This window comes from Aythya marila (genome assembly GCF_965140915.1).
Source record: "Aythya marila genome assembly, chromosome: 1".
NCBI lineage: Eukaryota > Metazoa > Chordata > Aves > Anseriformes > Anatidae > Aythya > Aythya marila.
This window is the reverse complement of record NC_139042.1, coordinates 161,847,170-161,872,281: the sequence shown is the minus strand read 5'-3', so window position 1 is coordinate 161,872,281 and position 25,112 is coordinate 161,847,170. Positions and strand designations below refer to the sequence as shown.

At 37.0% G+C, this 25,112-nt stretch overlaps 1 protein-coding gene across 6 annotated transcripts in view; it reads left to right on the top strand.

Moving 5' to 3' along the window:
- ANKS1B (ankyrin repeat and sterile alpha motif domain containing 1B) overlaps positions 1-25,112 on the top strand; it is a gene marked incomplete at its 5' end in the record, with an annotated part of 434,494 nt that overhangs the window by 252,366 nt on the left and 157,016 nt on the right. For all 6 annotated transcript variants that reach the window (XM_082773376.1, XM_082773377.1, XM_082773375.1 and 3 more), the window contains 2 exons: positions 8,360-8,458; positions 21,558-21,710. In XM_082773376.1, the coding sequence (XP_082629502.1) occupies positions 8,360-8,458; positions 21,558-21,710 (252 nt within the window). The remainder of the gene's footprint in view (positions 1-8,359; positions 8,459-21,557; positions 21,711-25,112) is intronic.

Here is a 25,112-nt window from a genome sequence, read left to right as displayed (position 1 = left end):
AACTATGTGAGTGGAGTTCAGCTGCAGGCAGGAGCTGAGCAAAGGCTTGCAAGACCACTACTGTAACGTTAGGGCATAATCGTTTGAAGGCTTAAGTATTTTTCTGAGCATATGTTTTTCTTGCTGCTATTTCACAGACCTTCTCTGTGAATAAGCTATTTTTAAGATATGGATTCTGCTCTGAATTTTAAAGTCTAAGTCTTTGACTGTGTTTTGTACTCTTCGGGCTGATTTGTGTGGCTCAACATGGCTAGGGTTGATAAAAATGTGAGCAACATGGCTAGGGTTGATAAAAATGTGAGCAAAAGAATACCTGACAGACAGAAACGTGGTTTGAAATACACACATTTACTCAGTGAGACTTTCTGGGGGGTAAGCAGAGTTTCTACATTGATTACAAAAACACCAGCATTAGTGCCAAGGTTGAATAGAATTCCATGTTACATGTAGAGCAGGTATTCAGCATTTCTGAAAATACTGTTTGCCCCTTCTTGCACTCCCCAAACTTATGTATTCACTGGAGAAAGAAGTATTTTCCCAAGAATTTAGAAGTCTGTTAATTAGTTCACAGTAATATTGATTTTAAATTGGGTCCTTTGAGAAATTTAGCATCTAGAATAACTAGCATTTATCTCAAGTAATCTGAATAATGGTACAATATAGACTCCTCAGAATTTTCATTACTCAAATGAAGTGAAATTATCTTTGCGATATACATTCAAGACATTAAGATGTAATTTAGGTAAGTATTAATAATTATTTTATTGAATTGTTATGACTAAATAGGCAGACAGAGTTGGGTCAACAGCGTTCATAATTAAGTGGGCCAAGTGCAACATCAGAAGTAATTTTTTCAATTGCCACCTTATCTGTGCAGCTAATTTGCATGTGACAATTGTGTTGGCTGTAATGAATCAGTGCTACAAGGAAGAGGGGATAAAAATAGCAGAAATTCTTCCTACAAGAATCCTTGTCCCAGCTATCAGTATTGTTTAATTATCACTATACTTTAATTAACTATTACTGTTGTGTGAAGGGGCTGTGACTATATGTTCCTTTGAATATCAATATTTGGAGGTCTTTCAATGGTACTGGTTACTTCAGCTTCATTTTAGGAAGAGCTGAATATGAACCAGAGAGATCTTTAAAACATAGGTAGAGTGGGACTCAGGGTCTGCTGGGTCTCCGCTTCTTCTGAAATGAATCCCACTTACATCATCTTATATCTTCCTGCAAGGTTTGCAGATTAGGGGTCAAATTCCCTGGGTGGAGTCGTGCCTTAACTGCTTTGAATTGCTGTCCATTGCTCTTGTTTGTGACTAAAATGACCTTTTTTTAATTAACATTTCAATAGTAGCTTATTATTACTTTCTGAAGAAATGTTATTCACATGGAAAACCATCTTCAAATCTCTTTATTTTTGTGGGGTTTTTAATTGCTAAGGAAGTCACAAATATAAAGACTGATAATAGAGAAGGGTGAGGATTGAGAATTAGTTTCAGTATCAGTAGTTTAAGGGCAATATAATGTTAGAAGAATGTTATAAAATGATTTGCAATGTGCTCAGTCCATTCTTCCTAATGTATTTTACAATCAATCTTTTTTTTTTTTTTTTTTTTTTTTTTTTTTTTTTTTTTTTTCCCCAAGGCAGAATTTCAGGCTTCTGCAAGAGATTTTTCTAACATGGTCTTGTCAGGCTTGCAGGTGAAATAACAATTTCTGCAGTATCTCCAGGAATCTGATAAATCTTTCTGACCTTAAAGTACAAGTTAAACATTTCACTCAATAATCATTCTTACAGATCTTGTTTTCATGTTAACAGTGGCAGTACTGGTGAGAGGCAACCTTTCACTCATACTGAAGCTTGCTAAATTCTGATCGTTTGCCAGTTCTCATTTGGAAAAGAAATGTGTGACACATTGCCTGAAATTTTTGCACTAATAAAAAGCAGTTTGCGTTATTGAAAACTGCATTTCTCTGGTCATTTCTTGCAAGCCTCCAAGGAATAACCTCTTCTACCTTGTGGAAAAGCTATGTTGTGATGAAAATGTATAAACCTTGTGGCATATGATTGAGACAATGAAAAATTCTGGTTATTTAATGTGTCCTTATCATCTTGCCCAACCATCTTGTGAGATGTCCCTAATTCGTTCCCAGCCAGAGGACAGTTTAAATGTCACCTCCTTTGGGGGGTGCAGTTTGAAAGAATATTAGCATTAGGTGGGTGAGAAGCAAAGTGATTTGGAATGAAGACTGTCAAAGCTTTGCTTTACAACTGGACTCTTTCTCATTGGTGTCAGATGGGTACTCCCTTTGCCTCTTCCTTTCCTGTTGGTGTGGAAAGGAAGAGAAAGAAAGGAGCTCTTTGGTGCTATTGGTGTCAGTTTTCTATCTCCACGCATGTATAATGGAAGAACAATACCATCTGCCCCAGTCCTGCTCCTACCTCTTTTCCCTGCGTGGCAGGAGCATGAGTACTCTCACCCCAGATAAGCCTTGTATCCTTTTTCCTCTCTCTGACAAGTCATATTTCCAGCAATCCTGCAAACCCAAGTGCAAGATCTGTTCAAACTCAAATATCCCCAGTTGAGCTCCTGCAGTGACAACTCTCAGGAAGCCAGTGATTTGTTGCAATACAAATTGGAAGAAATAGTGACAAGGTCCTTCGCACACTAAACCTTGTCTGTGACACACAGACACCATGATCTTACCCATTGCTATGTATTACATCTTACTGATACTGGCTTTTCAGAGTATCTACTGATAATATGTTGAAGGTGCAGCTGCTACACGGGTAGCTGCAAGAGGAAAAGGGAGAGTGTATATCTCTGCCCAAGGAAAAACAGAGAGGCATCTATTAGTGCTACCCTGTCAACATTACACTTGGCACAGGATTCATCCTTCCCTCACCCACACCAATCCTGTTGTTGGGCAAATCAACTCCAGTGACACTTGGCACCTGCAGTTGAATTTGGTTTCACTAATGGCTGCACACCAAGTCAATTCCATCTCATTAGTAGTTCTTACACAGCTTTAGGTACCAGATTCACTGCTTTTCCTCTTCTAGCTGACATAGATGAGTATAGAAAAGCTGGTCTAATTGGTGCTGCCAGTCTATAAAGAGAACTCTTCCAAATCTTCCATTTCTTACATAAGGATATTTTCTTTCATATAGGAAAAAAAAATAGCCTCAAACGCACAATTAATTTGTTCTTTCTCTCTTTCTTCCAGCTAGTTTTTACTCAGTTTACACAAAAGGATGCATAGACGATTTTAGAATTTCAGCAGCGTACACTACTGGACATGAGGCTCAGAGGCACAGCTTGGTAGCCTCACATATAAGGATTGCTGGTACAATCACACACAAGTAGTATCCTTGTGTTTAAGACAGGATGTTATTTCAGCCTCCAAAGGCTGTGAGGGATTACCATGCAGGGGACACACACAGAAGAGTTAACTGGAAAGCATGAAAGAAAACTGTTTTGTTAAAAGTACATTGGGGAATGGAACGGAAGGTGGGAAGCTCTTACAGGACGTGTTTATATAGACATCATCTATTCGTTAAAGAGAATAAAGTTGTATGGGGCTTTGAGCAACCTGGTCTAGTAGAAGTTGTCCATGCCCATGGCATGGAGGGCTGGAATTAAATGGTCTTTAAAGGCTCTTCCAACCCAAACCATTTTATTATTCTATAGGTATTTATCTCCTCATTGAGTTGTGTGGTGTTTTTCTTTTTTGTTTTGTTTTGTTTTGGTTTGGTTTGGTTTGGTTGTTTGTGTTGTGTTTTTTTTCCAGAACTTTGAGTGCAATGAATATCTAACGAACTTCTTTCTAACCTTTATCAAATTGTCAATCTATTAGTCAAGGTGAAGTGCAAGAATAATACCAAAATGCAAATTCCCAATATCCCTTTACTTCCAGCTTCAATGGCTGAGTTTTCAGATAAGTCTAGTGATGTATCTGGCATCTGTTTTAAAGTTTCTTTACCATTTTTGCTTTATTTAGATGCCAGAACCAGACATTGGATTTTTTTGTAGGTTTCCAGTACAGAAAATATATGAAGGAAGATTAAAGACATAGGTACAAAAGGGTAGCAATGAGAAACATGCACTTATGCCTGCCTTTGTAATATGTTCTTCTAATCAACTTATTTTAATATCTTTAGAGACAAATCTTAAAGAGTTTTTGTTCCTACAGGATGTAGAATGTGCATTGGTCTTTAAAAAAAATATATAAATACAATATTGAAAATTGTCCTGTTTTGATAGTAAATGAAGTCTACAAGTTTATGAATCTTTTGCACTGACTGGATTTTAGAGGTTCTTTGAGCTATTTAAAGTATTAAATTTAGGCTGTTTTTAATAGATGTAGTACTTCTGTTGCTACAAGTCTGACATATTCCAAATTAAATTGTTTTATAAAGATTCTGTATACATATGTACATTCTTAGATGCATTTGGAATCTAGTATAAAAGTCTAACTCAGCATTTTTTGGAAAGACTGTATGAACTTCAGGTGGAGGGTGCTGGAGCTGGTTTTGTGTGGAACACCCCAAATAAATGCCAGTGAAATCTTTATCTTATACTATACCATCATGTCTTTTGTTCTTAACTTATTTATAGGAACTATCTCAGATTTTGGCAGAGTTTCTGAGTTTTCTCAATTATATTGTTTTTCATATGCCTCCAGTCTCCCACATGCAGAGTCATTTTCCCTTCATTCTTGAGCCCAACTGTTCTGTGAAACTATTGCCTTTTTACTCAGGAGATCAGCTTTCTTTATGTATTTATAGGGAAAAAGATGATATTTCTGAGAGAAGTGAAGAACCACAAAGCCCAGGAAGGATAATCTCTTATGCTATCACTTATGCATTTGCAAGACAGAAATTTCGACAGTGTAAACTGACATGCATGAGATCTGAATCTGCCCTAGTATAAGCAATTGTTATATATTCTTTCTGCTTTAATTCTGAGAAGTAAGGTTTCCTTCCAGCTAAGTTTTCCGATAGACTTGGGAAAGCTGTAGTATCACAAAGCCTCTTATGTTTTTATTACATAATAAGAACATAATAACCCCAGTAGAGATTGCTGTCCCATATTTTCTGTTACAAGAACCTGTTTTCTCTTTTATATAAGCATATCACAATTAAATCTTTGGACTGAAATTCTGTAGGTGTCTACTAGAACAATCTCTTTTTGGTGAACGTTTCAGCTAATATAGCTCAGCTATTTTTGAGGGTGAAATAATGTGAAAGGACATTATTGTATTCGTATTCATTTTAATTACAATTACCATGTCATCTCCATAAAGTTAATTGAGGTTAAGTTTGGCCCAGCGTATAATAAATTTGTGTACAGAAGCTAAGAGAAGGGAGACAAATTCTTCTCTTGTCTCTGATCTGCTGCAGAAAAAAAAAAAAAAAAAAAAAAAAGGAAAGCTTTCCTCACTCTTGATGTAGGCTATGGAAGGAGGCTGGAGGACAGCAAGAAGAGGAATCAGGTAAAAAGAGTATCAGGGACCACGATTAAGGGGTGAATGGGAGCAGACACCAGGGAGATAGAAATACAGGGCACTGTTTCTTTCTCTTCGAAGGCATGTCTGCAGAGTAGACAGCAGCTTTCTACTATCAGCTTACTCCTCTATAGAGAATTATTATTTAAAGCAATAGAGAATTATTATCTCAAGTTTCCCAGTTTGCTCATGTGGAGAGATGAAGAGCTGGCATAGCTCCTTGGCAGGAGACAAGGAGGTCTGTTTTACAGGAGAGATGAGTGGCTGCTACCATTGGCACTGATGAAAATGCACAGGAAAAGCTCTGAAGCTTGCAGACATTAACGAACTGGGTTCTTACTTTCTCAGAGTGGGGACAAGGAGGCAACATTAATTCCAGGCTTTTCTGAGTTTTAAATATTTGATTTTGTAACCTTGACATACTTTAAAATAAAAAGAAAAAAAAAGCACCAGCTGCAAAATATGTATATATATATATATCTGAGCTAATACATAAAGAAAAACAAACAAACAGTAGTAAAGAATTAATAAAATAATGCTGTCTCTGCCATGCATCAACTTGGCACAAACAGTCAGCATCTTGTGCCTAAGTATTTGTTGACCTGGGTTTTAAACTTAGAATACTTTAAACTGCCAAGGTTGCTGACACCAATAACCAGTGTATAGTAGCTCAGTGACGAGTACACCCTGATTGTGTATAAACATCTTGCAATGATGAAGGGTGAAATCTGAAAAACAGTCAACAAACTGAAAGCCATAGCTGAAACAAATAGCTGCATTTATTAATATGAATGAAAATATGTAGTCTTTTTTTTTTTTTTTTTTGGAATGGATCATGTGTTGGCTCAGTTTGCCTAAAGCCTTTTATGCTAGCTATTTCTAGCAGCAATAACCCAAAATGCATTTTTTCCCCCATTTCTTCCCCTAAATTTACAGCCCCCTATAGGTTAATTAACATAAAGAGCAAGAAAGGAGAAGTGACATTTTGTATGTGTTTACAAGGCAGATAAATGGGATATTAACCCCACCTCATCACTGTCGCTGTTTGCACAGCCTGTGCTGCATGCACTCTTATACCACATGATGTACTTATAACGACATGATTGCACAGCTTCTCACTTCAGAACCGGGCTCTGCCTGCGCCAGTTCTGATGCTGCACACAAATTCTTTTAGGATATGATTTGCAGACTTGTAGTCTTAAATCATACCCCGTACTGTGAAATATAATTTTAAATGTAATAGCTTTGTAATGTTTCCATGATTGCCTTAAAAAGACCTCCCCTAGATTTTGCAGGATATTCTGCAGAGTAGCACTTGAGAGTTCTCAAGAGTACATCTGTAAACTAATCAGTCGATCTGAAAAGAGTGAAGATTTAACAGCTGAACAGGGTGAAGTATTGCTTATTCCACGGTGCTTTTTGAAAGAAAGCCATGTTGCTCTGGGACAGGAGATTTGATATTCAGAAATAATTCATGTCCATTATTAAGCCCTGATTCAGCGAAGTATTTAAGTATGTCCTGTTATGCGCCTCTCAGCTTTTGATTTTGCTGCTGCTTAAGAGCTCTACTGAGTCAGAAGCAGCAAGCTAAATGGAAGGGTGGAGATGAAGTTTTTCATGGCTTTGCTCACATAAAGCCTATTTCATGGTGATTTTAAATGAGTGCAAATAAAAATTCTCACTTATAGCAAGTTAGCTTCATGAGACTCCATCAGGGGTACAAGTTTGGAGAGGTCAACTGGGCTATTTTTATGGGGTTTGATCACAAATGTAATAGAAAATGGACTTTTTTTTTAAATTGTGTGTGTGTGGTCTGAAATGAGGTAGTCTAAAAATGGAATGTAGGTTTTCCAGCCTACTTTGAACCATCCTGATTTGGTCCCTGGCTGCAATTCACTTTTTTGAGCTACTTTAGTGTCTCAGCTGATTCCCAGCAGTCACCGCCAAATAACCAAGTACCTTATCCTTCAAATGCTAAACTTTCCACCTAGGCGGAATCAGACTCCTTTACCTTCAGCCTGTACTGCTCACTGTTTGGATGAATTCCAGGATCATCTTTTAGGAGTCATATTTCCCTATTACATGTGTAGATCTAGGTCATCTTCTACTGCTAACAGATCTTAAGAATAGAAGCTTGAATTCTAGAGGATTTTTTTCTTGATTTTTATGGACTCCTATTTTGTGTCTTGTTTGAACAGATGGTCTTTTCCTGCTGTTTGCATGTTAGGAATTCTTTGACCTGCCCACAAGCAGGGAGATAAGAGCAGTAACAGGTAAAGTTAGGACTGCACTGGTACAGTTAAATTCAAGGGGATGGGAGCCATATGGGGTTTGTTGATACCACTCCCCGTCTTTGGTTTCTTCAGCATTTTACTAGCAAGTAACTAAAGAATTCTATCCTCATCCACTCTACTGTTCTTCCTATGTGTTAAGTATTTTCCAGACTAGATTAAAGTGAACATAAGACATTACTGGGTGAGATGGGAGTCGGATGAAAAAAAATGAAGACTTTGAATGCACTTACCTATAGTCATGTCCTTGGTTCAGCCAAGGTCCAGCCAATTAAAAGGCTGTTCACAGCTGGTATTTTGCTTGAGCGGACCCTACAGTTTCTCCACTGACAGGTTGCCGGCAGTATAGCAATTGTCCATAAGTTCAAGTACCTTCCTCCACATTTTGTCAATATGACAGTGAGTGCAGTCACAAGTAATTTATTAATCTTGTCAAATGTCATAAGTTATGCAAAGTGTTCTCTTTTAAACATGACAAAAGGGCTTGTTTTAAGCTATTGAAGGAATCTTCTATTTTTTCATCTTAATTCTACCTTTTTTTCCCCTCACTTCTTTAGGGAAGCAACGTAATGGAAGACCAGGATCTGTTGGAAATAGGAATACTTAACTCTGGACACAGACAGAGAATACTCCAAGCAATCCAGCTTCTCCCAAAGGTATAGTTTCTGTTATTATCCAAGCAAGGGAATTAACACCTACAGCTTTCACATCATTTAAAACACTTTTTTTTGAATGGAGATAAACATAATTCCCTACTGTTTTTGTAGCCATTTGTTGCATGTGCAAAAGTGGCATAAAGTAATGTCACACTGGACCTACCTTGTGTTGATGTAGTTGACAAATGAAGCAGAAGAGACTAACATCTGTAATTTGAAGTGATAGCTGTTTGGAATTTATTGTAATGATTTTTGTCTTTTCAATCTGTTTATAGACTGTCATTACATATGTGTAAATAAGGCTGTCAATGAATACCAGGTGTTTGTCTTTATATAGCAGATGACCTAAAAATACTTTGCCTTTTGAAACAGGAATAATATAAACATTCTTCAAAACTTTGGATGAAAAATGCTTTTCCTAATACCTGTCTTTCATGTATGATTTGGAGATTTCCTGCAGGCTCCACATTGATTTGCTCCTGTGTATTTTTCTTCTCAGCTGTGGAAATAGTAACTTGCAGTCATTTTTCCAGTCATTTTTAGTGCTAACTGATTTAAACTATAGATTCTAAAATCAGCAGTATAAAGGTGTAGTTCTTATATTTTACACACCAGAATATATCAGTGCAGGCTTCTGCTAATGTTTCTACATACAGAAACCTGAATAGGTAAATGAGGGACATACTGATTTTGGGAAGCTGTGTGAGGAGAATGAATGAGCAGCAGTAGACACTACTAAAGCCCAGGCTGCCGCAAGTGATACAAATACTCACTCGGTGCAAGATACTGGGGCAGGAATAATGTCTTAAGTAAAGTGCATGAAGTGCTCTAGAGCTTGGTAGCAGCATGTGTGGAATAATCAAGGTAAATAGAGATTAGTCTGTTTGCAGTTTGATAACACTTCAGAGCAAAAATAGTTGTTAAAGGACATTTCAGTCTGGAGCATGCGGATGACTTTGCCAGAAGAGGCTTTTTGATGCAGCATAGTTTATTAGATAAGTTCTTATGATGACTGGTAAAAGAGAACAAGGATTTATTTTGTATGGAAAAAATGTAAAATTATGAACTGTATCTGTTTCTGGATGTGCTAGACAATCTGTATATACTACAGAATGAGCTTGTGCACTGATACACTGAAGATGATTAAAGACAGCAATGTTCCACATAGCGTTTTTAGACAAATGAGATAAATGGTACAGTATTAGGGTATATAAAAGTAGTACTTGAAGAATTACAACAGATATTTATGGTTTAACTATAAATTTATACATTTTTGAACAACGCTATCATTCAAAACATTTTATGTGATTTTAATCCCTGCTCTTAGCTGATGAAATATTTTTGGTTTTGACATTTCTTAGGGAAGCCAGAATGTTTGTATTCTTGCTTAAATTGTTCAAAATTAATGAATAGATTTTTAATATATCATAATTTTAGTGCTATCTAGATTTGGTAACTGGTGTTTATGAAAACATTGTTAATAATGTCTGCTTTTGGAGAATATACTAATGCTGAGAGCCAGATTTTGTCGTATGACTCCAACTAAGGTATTTTCATAAAATATGCTTAATATGAGAAATTATTATAGAATCAAGATCTAGAAGCTCTCTTAAAACCAGGTGAGAACAAGCTGTTTATGCAACAATTAACATCTTCTGAACCAAAGATAATTAAGTAACAAAGAAAGGCTTAAAGCATGGGCTTCAGTGAGGTAGTCTTTAGCAGCTTCCTTGTTGAGAAAACAGTCCTCAAAGACCAAGTTTCTAATGTGTCTTTGATGCAAAAATATCATATTAAAGTAAAGGCAGCCAAAAGCTGTGCATCACATTTCTTCACTCAAATGATTCACCAACACAAGAGAGCTTACATAGAAAAAATACTTAATTTCATATTCAAAACCCAATTCGTTTGAACAGCTGTTGGAGTAGTTATGGGGCCCACAAACTGGGATTCTGGTAAATTTTATCTCATGTAACTCATCCTTGAAGTATTTACAGCAGTTTGCTGAAAATCTAAAAAGCTTTCACATCCTGCAGGAAAACATTAAAAGGTTTCTGCATATCCATTTGTTGATAAGTTCAGCTCTGTCATCATCCATTCAAAATAGTCTGTACCTTCTAAATACTTTATGATTTCAAATCATAATTGGATTCTTACTAATTTGAATCTCATTAAATATTCTTTTAGTTGGTTTGTTTGAAAAGGTACCTCTTCTCTACTCCTTGTTTAATTTAAAACTTGATGACTCCTTGCATTTTAGTAGTTAGCAATATGGCTGCTGCTGCTGCTGTTGTTAGTTTTACTATTAATCCTTCCTGTCTTGTCATACTTCTTAACTCAGAAGTCGAGGTAGAAGTTAAATGCTTTAAAAAATATCTACAGAATGACACTTCCTTAGGGTCATATACTAAGGCAGTATAGAATAAACTTAGAGGCTAAAAAATCAAGAAACTAATCTATTGTCAATGTTTTAAAATATTCCTTTTTAAAGCTTCTTTTGTTATTCTCATCAGCCTTCATCTCTGCAGCCTGAAAATGCAACAGGCATTTAGATTTTGGCAAGACTAACTGACTTTGATCATCCTAAATGCTGGTTTCCTAAAGAGTGATGAGATTTCTGTATTTCAAACACCACAAATGTGTTTAGGAACCACTTGCCAGAGCTTGAAGTAGTTTTAAATAGGAAAAAAGCAAATACCTGATGAATTAATTGTTGCATTTTATTACGTTGTGTTTAACCAGTATAAAAAGGCATGTTTGACCTTTTTTTTTTTTTTTTCAAAATATAATCTTTCCTTAATTATTTTGTATTTGAGGAGAGCATTTCATGAGAGTAAGCTAGTATGTTTGTAGGGAGAATAGAAATATTTCAATGAGATCTCTGCTTTTCATTATACCCTTTATTTTTGTTGGATTAGAGATATAGCCCAATCCCACCTTACATTAATGTAATTTAAGTTATTCAAGTTTCACATTAATATTAACTAGAGCACTTTATAGCTTATTATTATTAGATAAGGTTAAGACACTCCAGTAGAAATATAATTTGTAAAGTTAATTCTTAAAATGGAAATACTTTATACATGACACCAGTTTTAGAGCAAATCTCTTAGCAGAGTTTGATACCACATTTAGCATTTTTTGTTTGAACAGAATGAAATCAATAATATTTGAGAGGGATTTTATATGTTTTATTAAAAGGACATTCAGCTGTATAGAGTTCTAGGGACAATGCCTAAAAGTATAGTACAAGGAGTTCAGAAAAATATATATATAATACTGAGGGAGAACTTGTTTTCAAGATACGCTTAATTGACTAAGAAAATAATAGCAGTCACAGTGTATCATTTTCAAGTTATTTTGGCATCCAAAGCCTGTGTGCAATTGACTTCTCAATGGGTTCCTAAGAGGCTGCAGTGTTTTTGAAAATAATTATCCTAGCTTATCTGAGGACCTAGATAATAAAAGGGATTGTTTTCATGTGGGTTGCTCAGTGTATAGCTCCTTCTCCTAGCCCATAATGGGAACACATTCTCTCATTTGACAAATGGAAGAAAGATGATAGTTGAAAGCATCTTTCTCCTGGCTTCAGAGCTATTCTTACAGTATGCAGCTTGTTTCTTCCTGCATGGAGAGGTCTCAGGCACAGAGCATGTCTGGGAATCTTGTAGCAGTGGCATGCCGGCAGTAAGCCTGCTTCCTGGGTGCTTTGCAGAACCAGACAAGAAGTAGGACATGAGTGGGGTATTGAGCACATGCTCTCTGCAAGTAGTGTTACATGAGCAGTAAAGCTGTGCTTCCAAAAAGTGCTAGATCTATTACTCATATGTAACACCCATTTTTGCAAGCACAGTAAATCTGGCATTTAGGAAAACAGAACTACTGTGCCTGTGCACATTAACTATGCTGTGTATGTAGCAGACAGGGACCACATCATATGTTTGCTATTGCTATATATCTGGTTATATCTTGGTTTAGACATTACAGAGCTTAGAAAGCTATTTTGAATCATGGTATTTAATTATCTCCCATTCAGCACAGCTAACAGGTAGATCACTGCAACTTCCATTCCTAAAGATAGTGACCAAACTAGAAGATGCTGCAAAGTCAAGCTCTTAATATTTATGACCCTTTCTGGTGGTGACTTCTTGCTTCTGGCCTGCTGGAATTGAAGATGAAAAGCAGCGTTCAAGGGAAGTGCTTTGTACCCTGCTTATTCCTCCTTCTAATGCCTTTCGGAATTACTTGCCAGGCCTGGAAGGAGGTCACTCGCCTGCTCATTACACTGTTTATAAGACCTTAACTATAAGGACAGAGAAGAAGAGTTATAACCACATAATACATGAGTGTTGCAACTTTGAAACACAAAGGAATGTACCAGTAAAACAAAGCAGTTAGAAACATCTATGCTATAGCTCAGTGTGTTTACCTCATGGTCTCTCCATGCGTGTGCTTCAAATTTGTCTGATTAAAGCAGTCCCACAAATGTTTTACATTTTCCTTCTTTCTGTCAGTGAGCCACTCTATATGGGATACACTGTCACTTATCTGTTTTGTGTAGATTACAGTAGCATGTCACTGGTAGTGCAACCATTCCCCATACAGCAAGCCTTATTCCTATTTGTGCTTTTTTATACTTTCTTAATTGTGGTTGACTCCATATTGCCTGCTGTCTACACTGAGGCAAGCTAAAATTCTATTTGAGGGGGAGTGCTATTCTTTTCCTATTCTCTTTCTTCTGCAGCTGGCCCACTGGTCACTATACAGAGCATAGTTAGATACCTCTGGACTCCTCACAACAGCCATGAAGTCGGCAGCCTTCTGATACTGACACCAGCTTAGATTGCCATCAGGAAGTTTTCAACTTTCTTACAGGTTGTTGATGAAGAACATCATTCCCTTGGGCCTCTAGTTAGCACCGTCATGGAATCTCCTGTGAAGCTGAAGAGCTTGATGGGTTTTTCAACCATCAAGAATAATAACATTAGTAAAAAGCAGAGAAAAAAATAGAGGTTGAAATGTATTTGATGCATGTCTAGTGTTGATCTCCTGATTTGCTTTCCTACAAAAACAAAGCTGTATAATATGTACCCAGATTATTCAGCAAACCAAACCAACGCGAAGTAGAGGCAATGATCAGATTACTTTTAAATCATATCATGGCACCAAACCATAATACTCTTGGGCCAAAGAAATCATTGCTAGTATAGCCTCTGAGAGGGATGGAAAGAACTATAGGTGCAGTTGATAGCACATCATCAAAAGTAAACCAGGCAAAACTACTGAGGTTCCAGCAAAGGGTGAATGTTTAACTTTGGAGGTGTAAGTCTATGCTAAAATAGCCAGTTTTTGAAAGTGTGCCTGTAAATCTCTAGCACTGAGCACAGAATTACTAACAAATACCCACAGGACTGTTCTCAGAAGTGATAATCATAGAAACTCATGAGATCAAAGGCCATGCGTTCCACTTAGTTCACAAATTCCAGATTCAGGTCTTTTTAAGATTACATCATACCATATAGAAATGCCCTGAACTGTTGCATAAAGCATCCACAGTAATACTGAATGAGACATCTTCCCTTGACCCAGACCCATGGTGTCTGATGAAGAACTAGAAGGTCTTTTTAGTCTTCTGGATGTGTGAGAAAAATCTCAATAATTTTCTTCAGACCGGATTTTCTGTGAAGCTATTTTATTCGCGATTGCAATGGTGGGCATCCTGCAAGCAGGAGCATACAGTAAGAGTTTATCATAATTAACTTTGATAATAAACTTAGCTAACTAACTTAACTAAGTTTATCATAATTCGCTATTACCCAACACCTCATTTCTCCTGTTTCCTCACTGGCTGAGTACTACAGGTTCACAACCTACTCGATGCACTTCTGTACCATATAGGTACAATTTAATTTGACCAACTGTCAATTTCTCCTTTTCCTTTTTTTTTTTTTTTTTTTTTTCCTAGAAGGAAGGAGGGCCTAGAAGGGTTAGAGGGCCTGTGATTTTTGTTCTTACTGATTTCGTACCGCTCATCCTGTTTTTCTTAGCTGTCCTCCTTATTTTGGGACAGTGTGACCATCTCCTTATCTGCTTAGCATACTCCTCACTGCTATACTGCCCAATCACTTTTGAAGATGCAAGGTTAGTGGAATTTTCCACTGCAAAAACACCTTCTATGGCAAAAACACAACTTTGTTTCTCACAGATATGAATCCAACTACTGAAAAAAAAAAAAAAAAGTGTGTATCTATTTTTCTTTTTATTCTGAAGACAGATTCAAACTGCAAAAAGTCACAGAAAAGATGTCTGTCACAATGGTGGTAGGAAATGCTGAACTGAGTTCATGGTAGTCTGGATTTACCATTAGTGTGGGATCCTTAATTAGGCAGTACTGTGAATTGAATATAACTATACTGTCTTTTGATAGTAAGCTCCACAAAAAGATGGAAGGATTTTGTTTAGCAGAAAGAAAAGTCAAACATTATTAAAACACAGCCTGAATAGTTAACTTTTTTAGTTAACTTTTTTTTAGTAAGTGTTTTTAGTAAGTGACAAGGTAGGCAGAATAGAAAACAAAAAAAAAAATAACAGCTCTTCCTTACCCGCTGTGCCTTTACAGACAGGTCCTAGTTTTCACTTAGTCACTTTCTCAGCATCAGTAAATGAAAAGTGTCCTCAGGTCCAAAGGAAGTTCAGCTGGCCCTCCTTGACAGCTGTCTCTCTGTCCCTGACTGCAGGTTCAAGTCCTGCTCAAGCGCTGCAGGTGCTAGCTTCTTGTGGTGTTCCTGTGCCAGCTAGGCACTGTGGTCTTCAAAAATGTCTCCCCTCAGCCTTTTATTTTACCACCTCTAGAGAAGGAATGATCTCTTCTTCCAAAAAATATGAGTATACGCAATTACTTTTTGAACATACATGTACATACTTTACAACAGACAACACACAAAGACAGGAAAAAATAACTCCACCACAACCACCCACAATCCAAAATGAATCAGATTGGAAGCTGATTATTTTGTACATATTTTTGAGAGAGCTGATTAAATATCTTAGATAGACCAGCATTTCTGATAGGCCAGCATACCCGTGGGTACTGAGAGAACTGGAGGAAGAGCTGACCAAGCTGTTTTCCATCATTTATCATCAGTACTGACTATCAGGAGAGGTCCCAGTTGACTGGCGGCTAGTAAATGTGAAGCCCATCTACAAGAAGTGCCGGAGGGTGGACCTTGGAAAGTACAGGCCTGTCTGTCTGCCCTCGGTGCTGGGGAAGCTCATGGAGCCGGTTATCTTGAATGTCATCATGCGGCACTCGCAGGGCAACCAGGTGATCAGGACCAGTCAGAATGGGTTTATGAAAGGCAGGTCCTGCTTGATGAACATGATCTCCTTCTATGACAAAGTGACACAATGGATGTGGTCTACCTTGACTTCAGCAAGGCTTTTGACACCGTTTCCCACAGCATTCTCCTCAAGAAACTGGCTGCCCATGACTTGGACTGGCATACACTTTGTTGGGATAAAAACTGCCTAGGTAGCAGCTGGGCCCAAAAAGTTGTGGTTAATGGAGTTAAACCCAGTTGAAAGCCAGTCACTAGTGGTGCCCCCAGGGGTCAGTACTAGGGCTAGTTCTCTTTAATACCTTTATCAATGATCTGGATGAGGGGATTGAGTGCACCCTCAGTAAGTTTGCAGATGACACCAAGTTAGGTGCATGTGTTGATCTGCTCAAGGGTAGGAAGGCTCTGCAGGAGGATCTGGATAGGCTGGACCGATGGGCTGAGGCCAGCTGCATGAGGTTCAACAAGGCCAAGTGCCAGGTCATGCACCTGGGGCACAACAACCCCAAGCAGAGCTACAGGCTGGGAGATGAGTGGTTGGAAAGCTGCCTGGCAGAGAAGAACCTGGGAGTATTGGTTGACAGTCATCTGAATATGAGCCAGCAGTATGCTCAGGTGGCCAGGAAGACCAACAGCATCCTGGCTTGTATAAGAAGCAGTGTGGCCTGCTGGTCTAGGGAAGTGATTGTCCCCCTGTACTCGGCTCTGGTGAGGCCACACCTTGAGTACTGTGTTCAGCTTTGGGTCCCTTACTACAGGAAGGACATCGAGGCCCTGGACCGTGTCCAGAGAAGGGCTATGAAACTGGTGAGGGGTCTGGAGAACAAGTCCTACGAGGAGCGGCTGAGGGAGTTAGGGTTGTTCAGTCTGGAGAAAAGGAGGCTGAGGGGCAACCTTATCACTCTCCATAGGTACCTTAAAGAAGGCTGTAGCGAGGCAGGGATTGGTCTGTTCTCCCATGTACCCAGTGATAGGATGAGGGGAAATGAGCTAAAGTTGCCCATGGGGGATTGGGTTGGATATTGGGAAGAACTTCTTTACTGAAAGGGTTGTTATGCATTGGAATGGGCTGCCCAGGGAAGTGGTTGAGTCACCATCCCTGGAGGTCTTTAAAAGATGTTTAGATGTAGAGCTTAGTGATATGGTTTAGTGGAGAACTTGTTAGTGTTAGCTCAGAGGTTGGACTAGGTGATCTTGGAGGTCTGTTTCAACCTAGATGATTCTGTGATTTTTAAAGAAAACACACGTTTCTTTAAAAAAGAAAACACACATTTTCTTTAAAAAAAAGTTCCTTGCAAACCAACACAGGTGTGTAATTTCACTGTAATCGTTGCTGTCATTTAAAAAGCTGTGAAAGTCAAGTCTTCTCTTTCTCCTTGCAAAGGAGATACAAAGCTTGATTTTAATACAGTGATGAGATCCACCAGATACTGATATTTCCTGTGGAGAAAATACCATTAGTTTCCCAGCTGTCTGAGATGATCACATAAAACTGGTAACTGGCCATGTTACTGAATTCACCTAGATGCTTCTGGTGCATATGTGCTTACTTTGAAGCTCCATTCATGTTTATTTGGCTACATTTCAGAGACAAAAAGTCAACTAAAGTACTTTCTATCTAGATGTAAAATACCATATAGTTATAGTAGGGATGCACTTCCAAAAAGATTGATGTACATGCAGTCCCTTGTAAAGGATTTCTCAGCCCACTAGGATGCTATTTGATGTTACTATTTTATTTTGGGAAACAGCTTTTTCTGGCTTCTGTCTTCTATTCATTTCAAAGCAAGCAATACTCATGATAGTTCAGTAGAACCAAGGAGAGAAACCTCCCGTGTTTTGTATCTTCCTCCATACTTAGCTTATATTATATTTTCCTAAACATTTCTTTTTCTCTATCACTTCTAAATCCTATGGGCCTCCTCCTTAGTGTTTTCCATATTTGTCATGCTAGAATTATCTGCAGTTGAACAGCTAACACCAGTATTGCTCTTTATAGATATCCTAACAAATTGGGAGCACTGTCTGTGGAAGAACAATACTGCCTCAATTTATGAGCAGTTAATCCTTGAAAGGCTGTATTTACAACAGACATGACTTGAAGCTCAGAGATTTTATACTATGATGAGTCAAAAAGTGTGCACATAGCCAATTTAATGTTTGACACCACTGGTGCATCTGTTGTAGCTGGTGTGAAATGATTGAAGTCTTACATGTGCAAATATGGTCAGTAGACAGGAGGCCTTTTCTTTACAAAAACAAACAAACACAAAATAACCAAACAGCAAACGGCATCAGCAAGGTAGTCTATAAGGTGCAAATGATCTGTGAGAGGAGGCTAAAATCACAGTGTAATACAGAAAAATATATAGATATGCAGTCCAAGAGCCATAACCTGTTAATGAGAACATGGATAAGATGCAACCAAACTGAATCTCTAATAAAGTAAAGGGGCAGCATTTCTAGGCAGATACATTTCAAAGTGTTTTTGCTTTTATTTAAAAACTCTATAATCTTTTATATGAAAAGCAGATACTGTTAATGATACTATTATGTCTAGATAACTAATCTGTCAATAAATACTTGAAAGGAAAAAAAATACAGCCAGCTATGAATGACACTTAATAAGCTAGTTGGTGTTATTAACAGACGTAACAAAACCTTACATACAAGGGGACTGATAGTGAAAGTTTATTAGTTTTCATGTATTAGACACATTTTAGAAAATCTGTTTAGAAAAGAGATTTTCTGTCATCGGTGTTGGGGAGCAACAGGAGGGGGCTCCCTACCAGAGCAAGGGAGCTGGAAGCTGAGGAGAGCACTTGGGCAGGCAGGACAGGCAGCCAAATCACAGAAACACAGCATTGCAGAATAGCTGAGGTTGGCAGGGCCCTCTGGAGGTTATCTGCTAAAACCCCCAGCTCAAGCAGGGCCACCCAGAGCAGGCTGCCCATGTCCCAACAGCTTTTGAAGATCTCCAAGGAGGGAGACTACCAAAGCTTCCTGGCCAACCTATGCCAGTGCTCCTTCACTTGCACAGTAAGAAAGTGCTTCTTGACATCTAGACAGAACCTCCTGTACTCAAGGCTTTGGGGTAGGGAAAGGGAAAATGTTTCCAGAACCTGCTGGTTCCCCAAAATACTCTAGTGCGTGCTCATATAGGTTGCTGAGTGACTTCCTAACAATTTTGTCTATTGGCACCAAATTCAGAAATGTGAAATTTTCACATACATTTCAGTTGTTCTCAGTGTTTTGATTATTGGATTGTCCTGTATTTTCTTGCCTGCATCCCTTTGCAACACACCACAGTTGTATTGATATCTGTTTTGACAGCCCATCTGATGGAGATGTTCACTGGAAACTAAGTTCAGAAGTTTCCCATGCTGTGTTTGTCATTCATAGAAACTGATGGGTTACCAGTATCATGGACCAAACTGGATGAGATTTCTCTGGATTTCTCATCCAGTTTGGTCAAAAAGAAAAAATCATATCAAAATCAGGTCAAAAGAAAAATCTTGTTAATATCAACATTTATTAAACATAAAGGTCAAATAGTACTAAAAAGAACACATTTGCTTAATGTTACCTGTCTGAATACTCTAAAAATTGTTATGAAGGTGCTTCACTTTTCTTTGTTAGAGAAAGGAAACAAAAATACTTTATACATTTCAAAAGCCATGGCTACCCTGTGAACCCAATACATCTTCTTCATATTGTTTCTGTATTAGATTTTTCTTCTGTTTATTGAGTCCTTTCTTTTCAAGAATCAGTTTTTTAAACATAACTTATTTCAAATCAACTCTTGAACTAAGCATCACAGGAGGCAGAACTATCAGGGTTCTTCATGTTTTTTCAGTCTGCTGGACAGACTACTTTTAATAAAAAAAAAAAAAAAGAAATAAATCTGAATGACAATGAAAGAAGAGTTTGCCATGCTTTTGACATCTAGAACTTTCATTCTAAATCAGGATAACTAGTTTTCATAATGTGTAGATCAGCAACAAAATTGTATTCACTGTCATGCAGTCATAACTTAATTCCTGCCTGTAAACTCTCAGTTCCTAATACAAATCCGTTGCTTCAGAAGTGACATAAAAGGCCGTAATTTCCATAGCTATTTATGGGGATTCTCTACTCCCTCTTTTATGATATAAGATAATAATTTCACTGCATCATTTAAGTATTTCCAGTAATATTTTATACCCAACATATGCAGCAAAAGACCAAAGAGTAAACTGTTATATCCATGATGCAGTGTGTCTGCATCCCTTCTCTCTGCTACTGTAAGAAACCATGATCATATTCATGATGTGCTGGCTTCCTGCATTTGAAAATACAGATACACAAACACTACTCTGGCTTTCAAATATAGACATTAATTTTTTTTTCCCTGCTTTGAATTCAAATTGTATTTCAAATAAACTGTGAGAAATAAATGGGTTCAGGCAAGATATTAAGATAAGAATTCTCTCATTTTTAAATTACTTTGTCACTCACTTCAAACTTAAGCTCAAAGCATTATGTTTCTGTCACACTTCCCTTGTTTCTCAGAGAGTAAGAATGTATATAAGCAGACAGGCAAAAATGGGAGACTGGCTTTCACCATGCAACTCTTGCATATTCTGGAGATGCTGTACAAAATACAAGGCCTTCTAAACTTCTGAATCTTCATATAAGTTTACCAATTCAATGTTTTAGAAATAGTTACACTTCAATACAAAGGTGATATGCATATAATCCTGTTGAAAACTGAAGCTATTCCATAAATTTTTCTATTTCTTTGTGCCACTGTCGCCAATTGCTTTAAAATTCATAAGAGCAGTACATCATAACTATCTGCACAGGTAGTAGATTTATACATTTTTTTCTTTAAGGGTTAGCTTGAAAATCTTCACTAGTGCCACTGAGAGGTGATTGTGAAAGAGAAATTGAGTTCTTTACTTCTTAGTAACTTAACAAAATTCAGAAAAATAACATGCCAGTGGTATTTCTTATTTTTTTATGAAAACAAGATTTATGTGATTATGCTTTCTGTGTCTGTGTTGGTATATAAATGTACATGGTGCTTTTCTGTCTATGTCATTCTGTCAGTTCTATTCCAATAATACTTGTTTCGATTGTCCAATCTCAATCAACTTTACAGAAGCAGAGCAATCTAAACTATATTAAATTCCCAAGAGCTCAATGAAAAATGTAACCAGGTAGAGGAAAGAGACTATTTTAAACTTCCCCTGGGGGTGGAAAAATATGCTGTGGCTTCAACCACTATGAAATATCAGATAACCTAGTAGAAAAGATAAATTAGGAGTAATATAACCAAAGAAATATGTTTCATTTGGAATTTGATAGCAAAATATCCAATCCTCAGTCTAATTTCTTCCCCTGCTATGAAATCTTAGCTGCAAATCTGACATTTTTGTGCAGTCAGGATATTAATAATGTCTCTATCTCTTTCTTTTGCCCTCCCTTGCTTATGGATTCTATGATGTCTTGTAAGAACTGAACTCATGCTACACTCTTGATACATTTTGGTTTAAAAACAAACACCTGTGAGAAGAAAATCCATTGAAAACTAAGTTTTATAAGTACTTTTACTCACAAAATAGTTTTTTCATGTTATGACAATCATTAGACATTAGATTGGTCAGAGAATAAAAACCCAGAAAAAAAAAAATAATACAAACCACTGTCCTGAATTGTGTTTAATGAATATTAGCACTAATTCTTGCTCATTCTTTTTATTCTTTTTTTTTTTTTTTCAGATGAAGCAGATTGGTCATGATGGCTACAACCCCACCTCTGTAGCTGAATGGCTGGATTCCATTGAATTGGGTGACTATACCAAATCCTTTCTAATTAATGGCTATACATCGATGGACCTTGTGAAAAAAATCTGGGAGATTGAATTAATTAACGTAAGTTGGTCAATTTGTAGCAGTAGTTCCTCCAAAATACATTACAACACATGTCCTTACATAGCAAAGTGAAAGCACAAAAGCAAATTTCATTACAAATATCATCATCAAGTACTGTTAATGGTTACAGCTTTTATGGCTATACCTAGGCTCACCATACCCTTTGCTTCCATTTGCTTTTCTATTGTGTTTAGCATGATATTCAATCAGTATGATTGTGTCTGACTTCAAGATATTGAATGACATTTAAAAATATGTTTTTATAGCTTATAGCTACAAAGCGTAAGACTTCACTTATAAAATGCTTAACAACAGTACTTCTTGTAAAGATACTTAAAGTTTGCTTTTTCCACATGCTCTGACTAAGTTAAACTTAAAAGAAAGAAACCTTAAATATAGCCAAATTATGCTGGGGGGAACAAAATATTTTTTAATCACTTTTGCTTGAAACTTTATTTACATGAATGAATTAAATTAGAGGCACAAATATGGACAAATATAAACTTTCATATGAGCTGTACTGCATATTAATTTGGAATAAGATGAATTTTCTACTGTTACAGTGAAGACATTGACAGTACAACTCTACCATTGGAATATTCCTTCAAGTTTTGTATCTGAAACTGAGTTGTTTGGTTTTGTAAAAGATAATTATAGCTTTGGATCTGCTGTGACTTTTGAAATCAACTATATCATCATCTTATCTGATCTTTAAGGCAGTTCCTATAAGGACAAAAGTTCAGTGTTGTATTTTACCAGCTCTTTACAGACAAAAAGCTGTGCTCTTCCTTTCCGTAAAGGAAGGAAGATTCCTGCATCTCTGCCTCTAATTAGTGCCTAGTTCCCAGAACAGTGAAAGCGCTACCAGTAGCCATAAGCAATCAAGCATAAGATAGAGCAGCTGATATAGCTTTAAAGTGGGGAACAGTTCCCACTTCCCTTCAAGCTAGAGAACTGGAAAATATAAAGATGGTGCAAAGCCATGTTCCAGCAAAGTAGCTGGTGTACAAGGCACAAACATGTATATCCTGAGACCAGTGTTCAAAAGAGCTATTTCATATTGACTGAAAGACAAAGCTATTACTTGTTACATTTCTTTTCTTACTATCACACTGCAGTTAATTTTAGCTAGCATGAAAATGTAGAATTAAGAGTAAGGATCAAAGTCAACCTTACGTGTTCAGTCAATGTATGTCGTAGGTGTATAAAGGAAGTTAGGATATGATTGATTTTATGGGTGTCTGCTGTTAAGCTATTTATAACTGTAATTCTTTTTTCTGTAAATGGCTGAAATTTTATTAATAAATGGGGATCCTTTGCTCTACAACCTTACATAAGTGAAAAACCAGCACCAAGTTGAAAAAAGTGGAAGTCTCTGCTCACATTACCTTTTGTAACTTAATTTTGCATCCCAACCATTTTGCCATTATCAATTCAGAAACAAATTACCCTTTAGCTCCCCCAAGTGGATCATTAAATCCTCATTAAAGGCTTGTGGTTTAATTCCAAACTTAAACTGATGAAATGGGAAGTACCTGCACTGAAGTTAACAGGAATACACTTCTGTAAAATTAATATAAACCAAACCAGTACATACCCCTCTAATTTCAAGGCTTAACAACACGTTCTCATTTAAGGCCTGTGCTTTTTGGGAAAACATTCCTTTTTGCTATGGTTTGCCAGGAGCAGCTGTTAAACAGTTGCTAAAATATTTGTATAGTTATAGATACCCAAACAGTATATATTTTTCCCACCTGATATAATATTGTATTATGTTGTTCAAGAGCATAGTAAGTAAATCATTTCCACATTCTCAGAATTTTCTTTTTAGTCTAGTCAATATATATTTCCTTTTTTTTTTTTTTCTTTTTTTTCTTTCTTTTTTTTTTTTTTTTCTGATTTTTCCCACCAACCATTAGTATCTAATCATAAAGAAATAATTGTTTCCTAACAAAATCTGTAGCTCAGGGAAGTATTTATTGTTATTTTGCTGATTGGATGAAGTGGAATCTTTCAGAAAAGGATAAAAAATTAGTCTGAGGTGCTGTGAAGTCTGACAGAACAAGATGCTTATCTCTGACCTGTAGTCCTGCTGTCTGAAATCCATTTCAAAGGCTCCACCTCCTCATTCAGACCAGGGCAAACAAGACCTTGTTACAGAAAGTTTTTCATGAAGGAATCCATAAGCATCAAAGACACTAACAGTGGAATTATGACTTCTGTATTTAGTAGTTCAGAATCCACGCACTTGGAAAATAACAGAAAATCCCAACCCAACATTCTGAGAAGAGTTCAAAGTACCTGTGGTTTGGTGATTCTTAGTGCTTCAGTTGTAGATTGAGCAAGAAGTTTCATTGTATCTACTCCAAGTACTCAATAGAAACATAATAAAAGGGTTACAGATATGATAAAGTTTTCATTTTAGCCATCAGTTAAACAGTTGCAGCCACTAAATTTGACAGAAAAGCCATTCTTGCTTCCTATTTCTTAGTCGCTACTTCTTTCCATTATGCTATTGGGAAACCATCCATGGCTTATGGAGTGGTAGAAACAGATTTGAGGGTAGATATATTTTATTAAGTAAAGTAGCATAGCTGAAAGGGTATGGACAAGGAGACAACATTTGCTTTTGCACAAGCCCTTGTTTCCATTCTAAAAAATGAAAATTCTTTACTATATTCTTTCTACACTTTTTGTCATCATCAACTCATATGCTGGTGGATGAATTTCATGAGGTCTTAGATTTTTTTCCTATGGTAATAACAAGGTCATTCTTTATCATAATGGCATCTAATATGCCATTGTGAGTTTTACTGATGGCATGTCTCTGAACTTCCATGTGTGATGCTGACCAAGGTGTTCTATTTCTATTTCAATGCATAAATCGATTAAATTAAGTTATTAAAGCAAACAGTCAATTTTGGGGGAAGAAAAAAATAAAAAAGCAGAGAGCATATTCTGAAAGTCTCCTTGCAGCTGAATGAAGCTAGCTTCCATAAATTCCTTGGATAAACTATAACAGGTGGCAAGAGATAGGATCATGCAGAGGATGATTCAAAGTGTTTAAATTATGGCTAATTATCTGGATTGCTTCCTAGAGGAATTTGTCTCTCCCTATTGACATGTAGAGATGCTAAGAAGATTAGCTTTAGTACATTAAAGTTAACCTTTGTATGTAAGTCCTTACTCCCTTAGGAAACTGGGATGATCAGAGCTTTAAATATTCCTAAAAATAACATCTTTTACTTTTATTTCTGACACTGTTTACTATCCTTGGAAGTTAGCATCTAGTCAAGCACATTTGGAAAAAGTGAGAGGAAAATGCCAAGCACATGAGAAAAGAATTCCAAGACACCAGTGGTAAAGGCCATCTTCCTTCAGTTTATCTGGTCTTCCATCTAC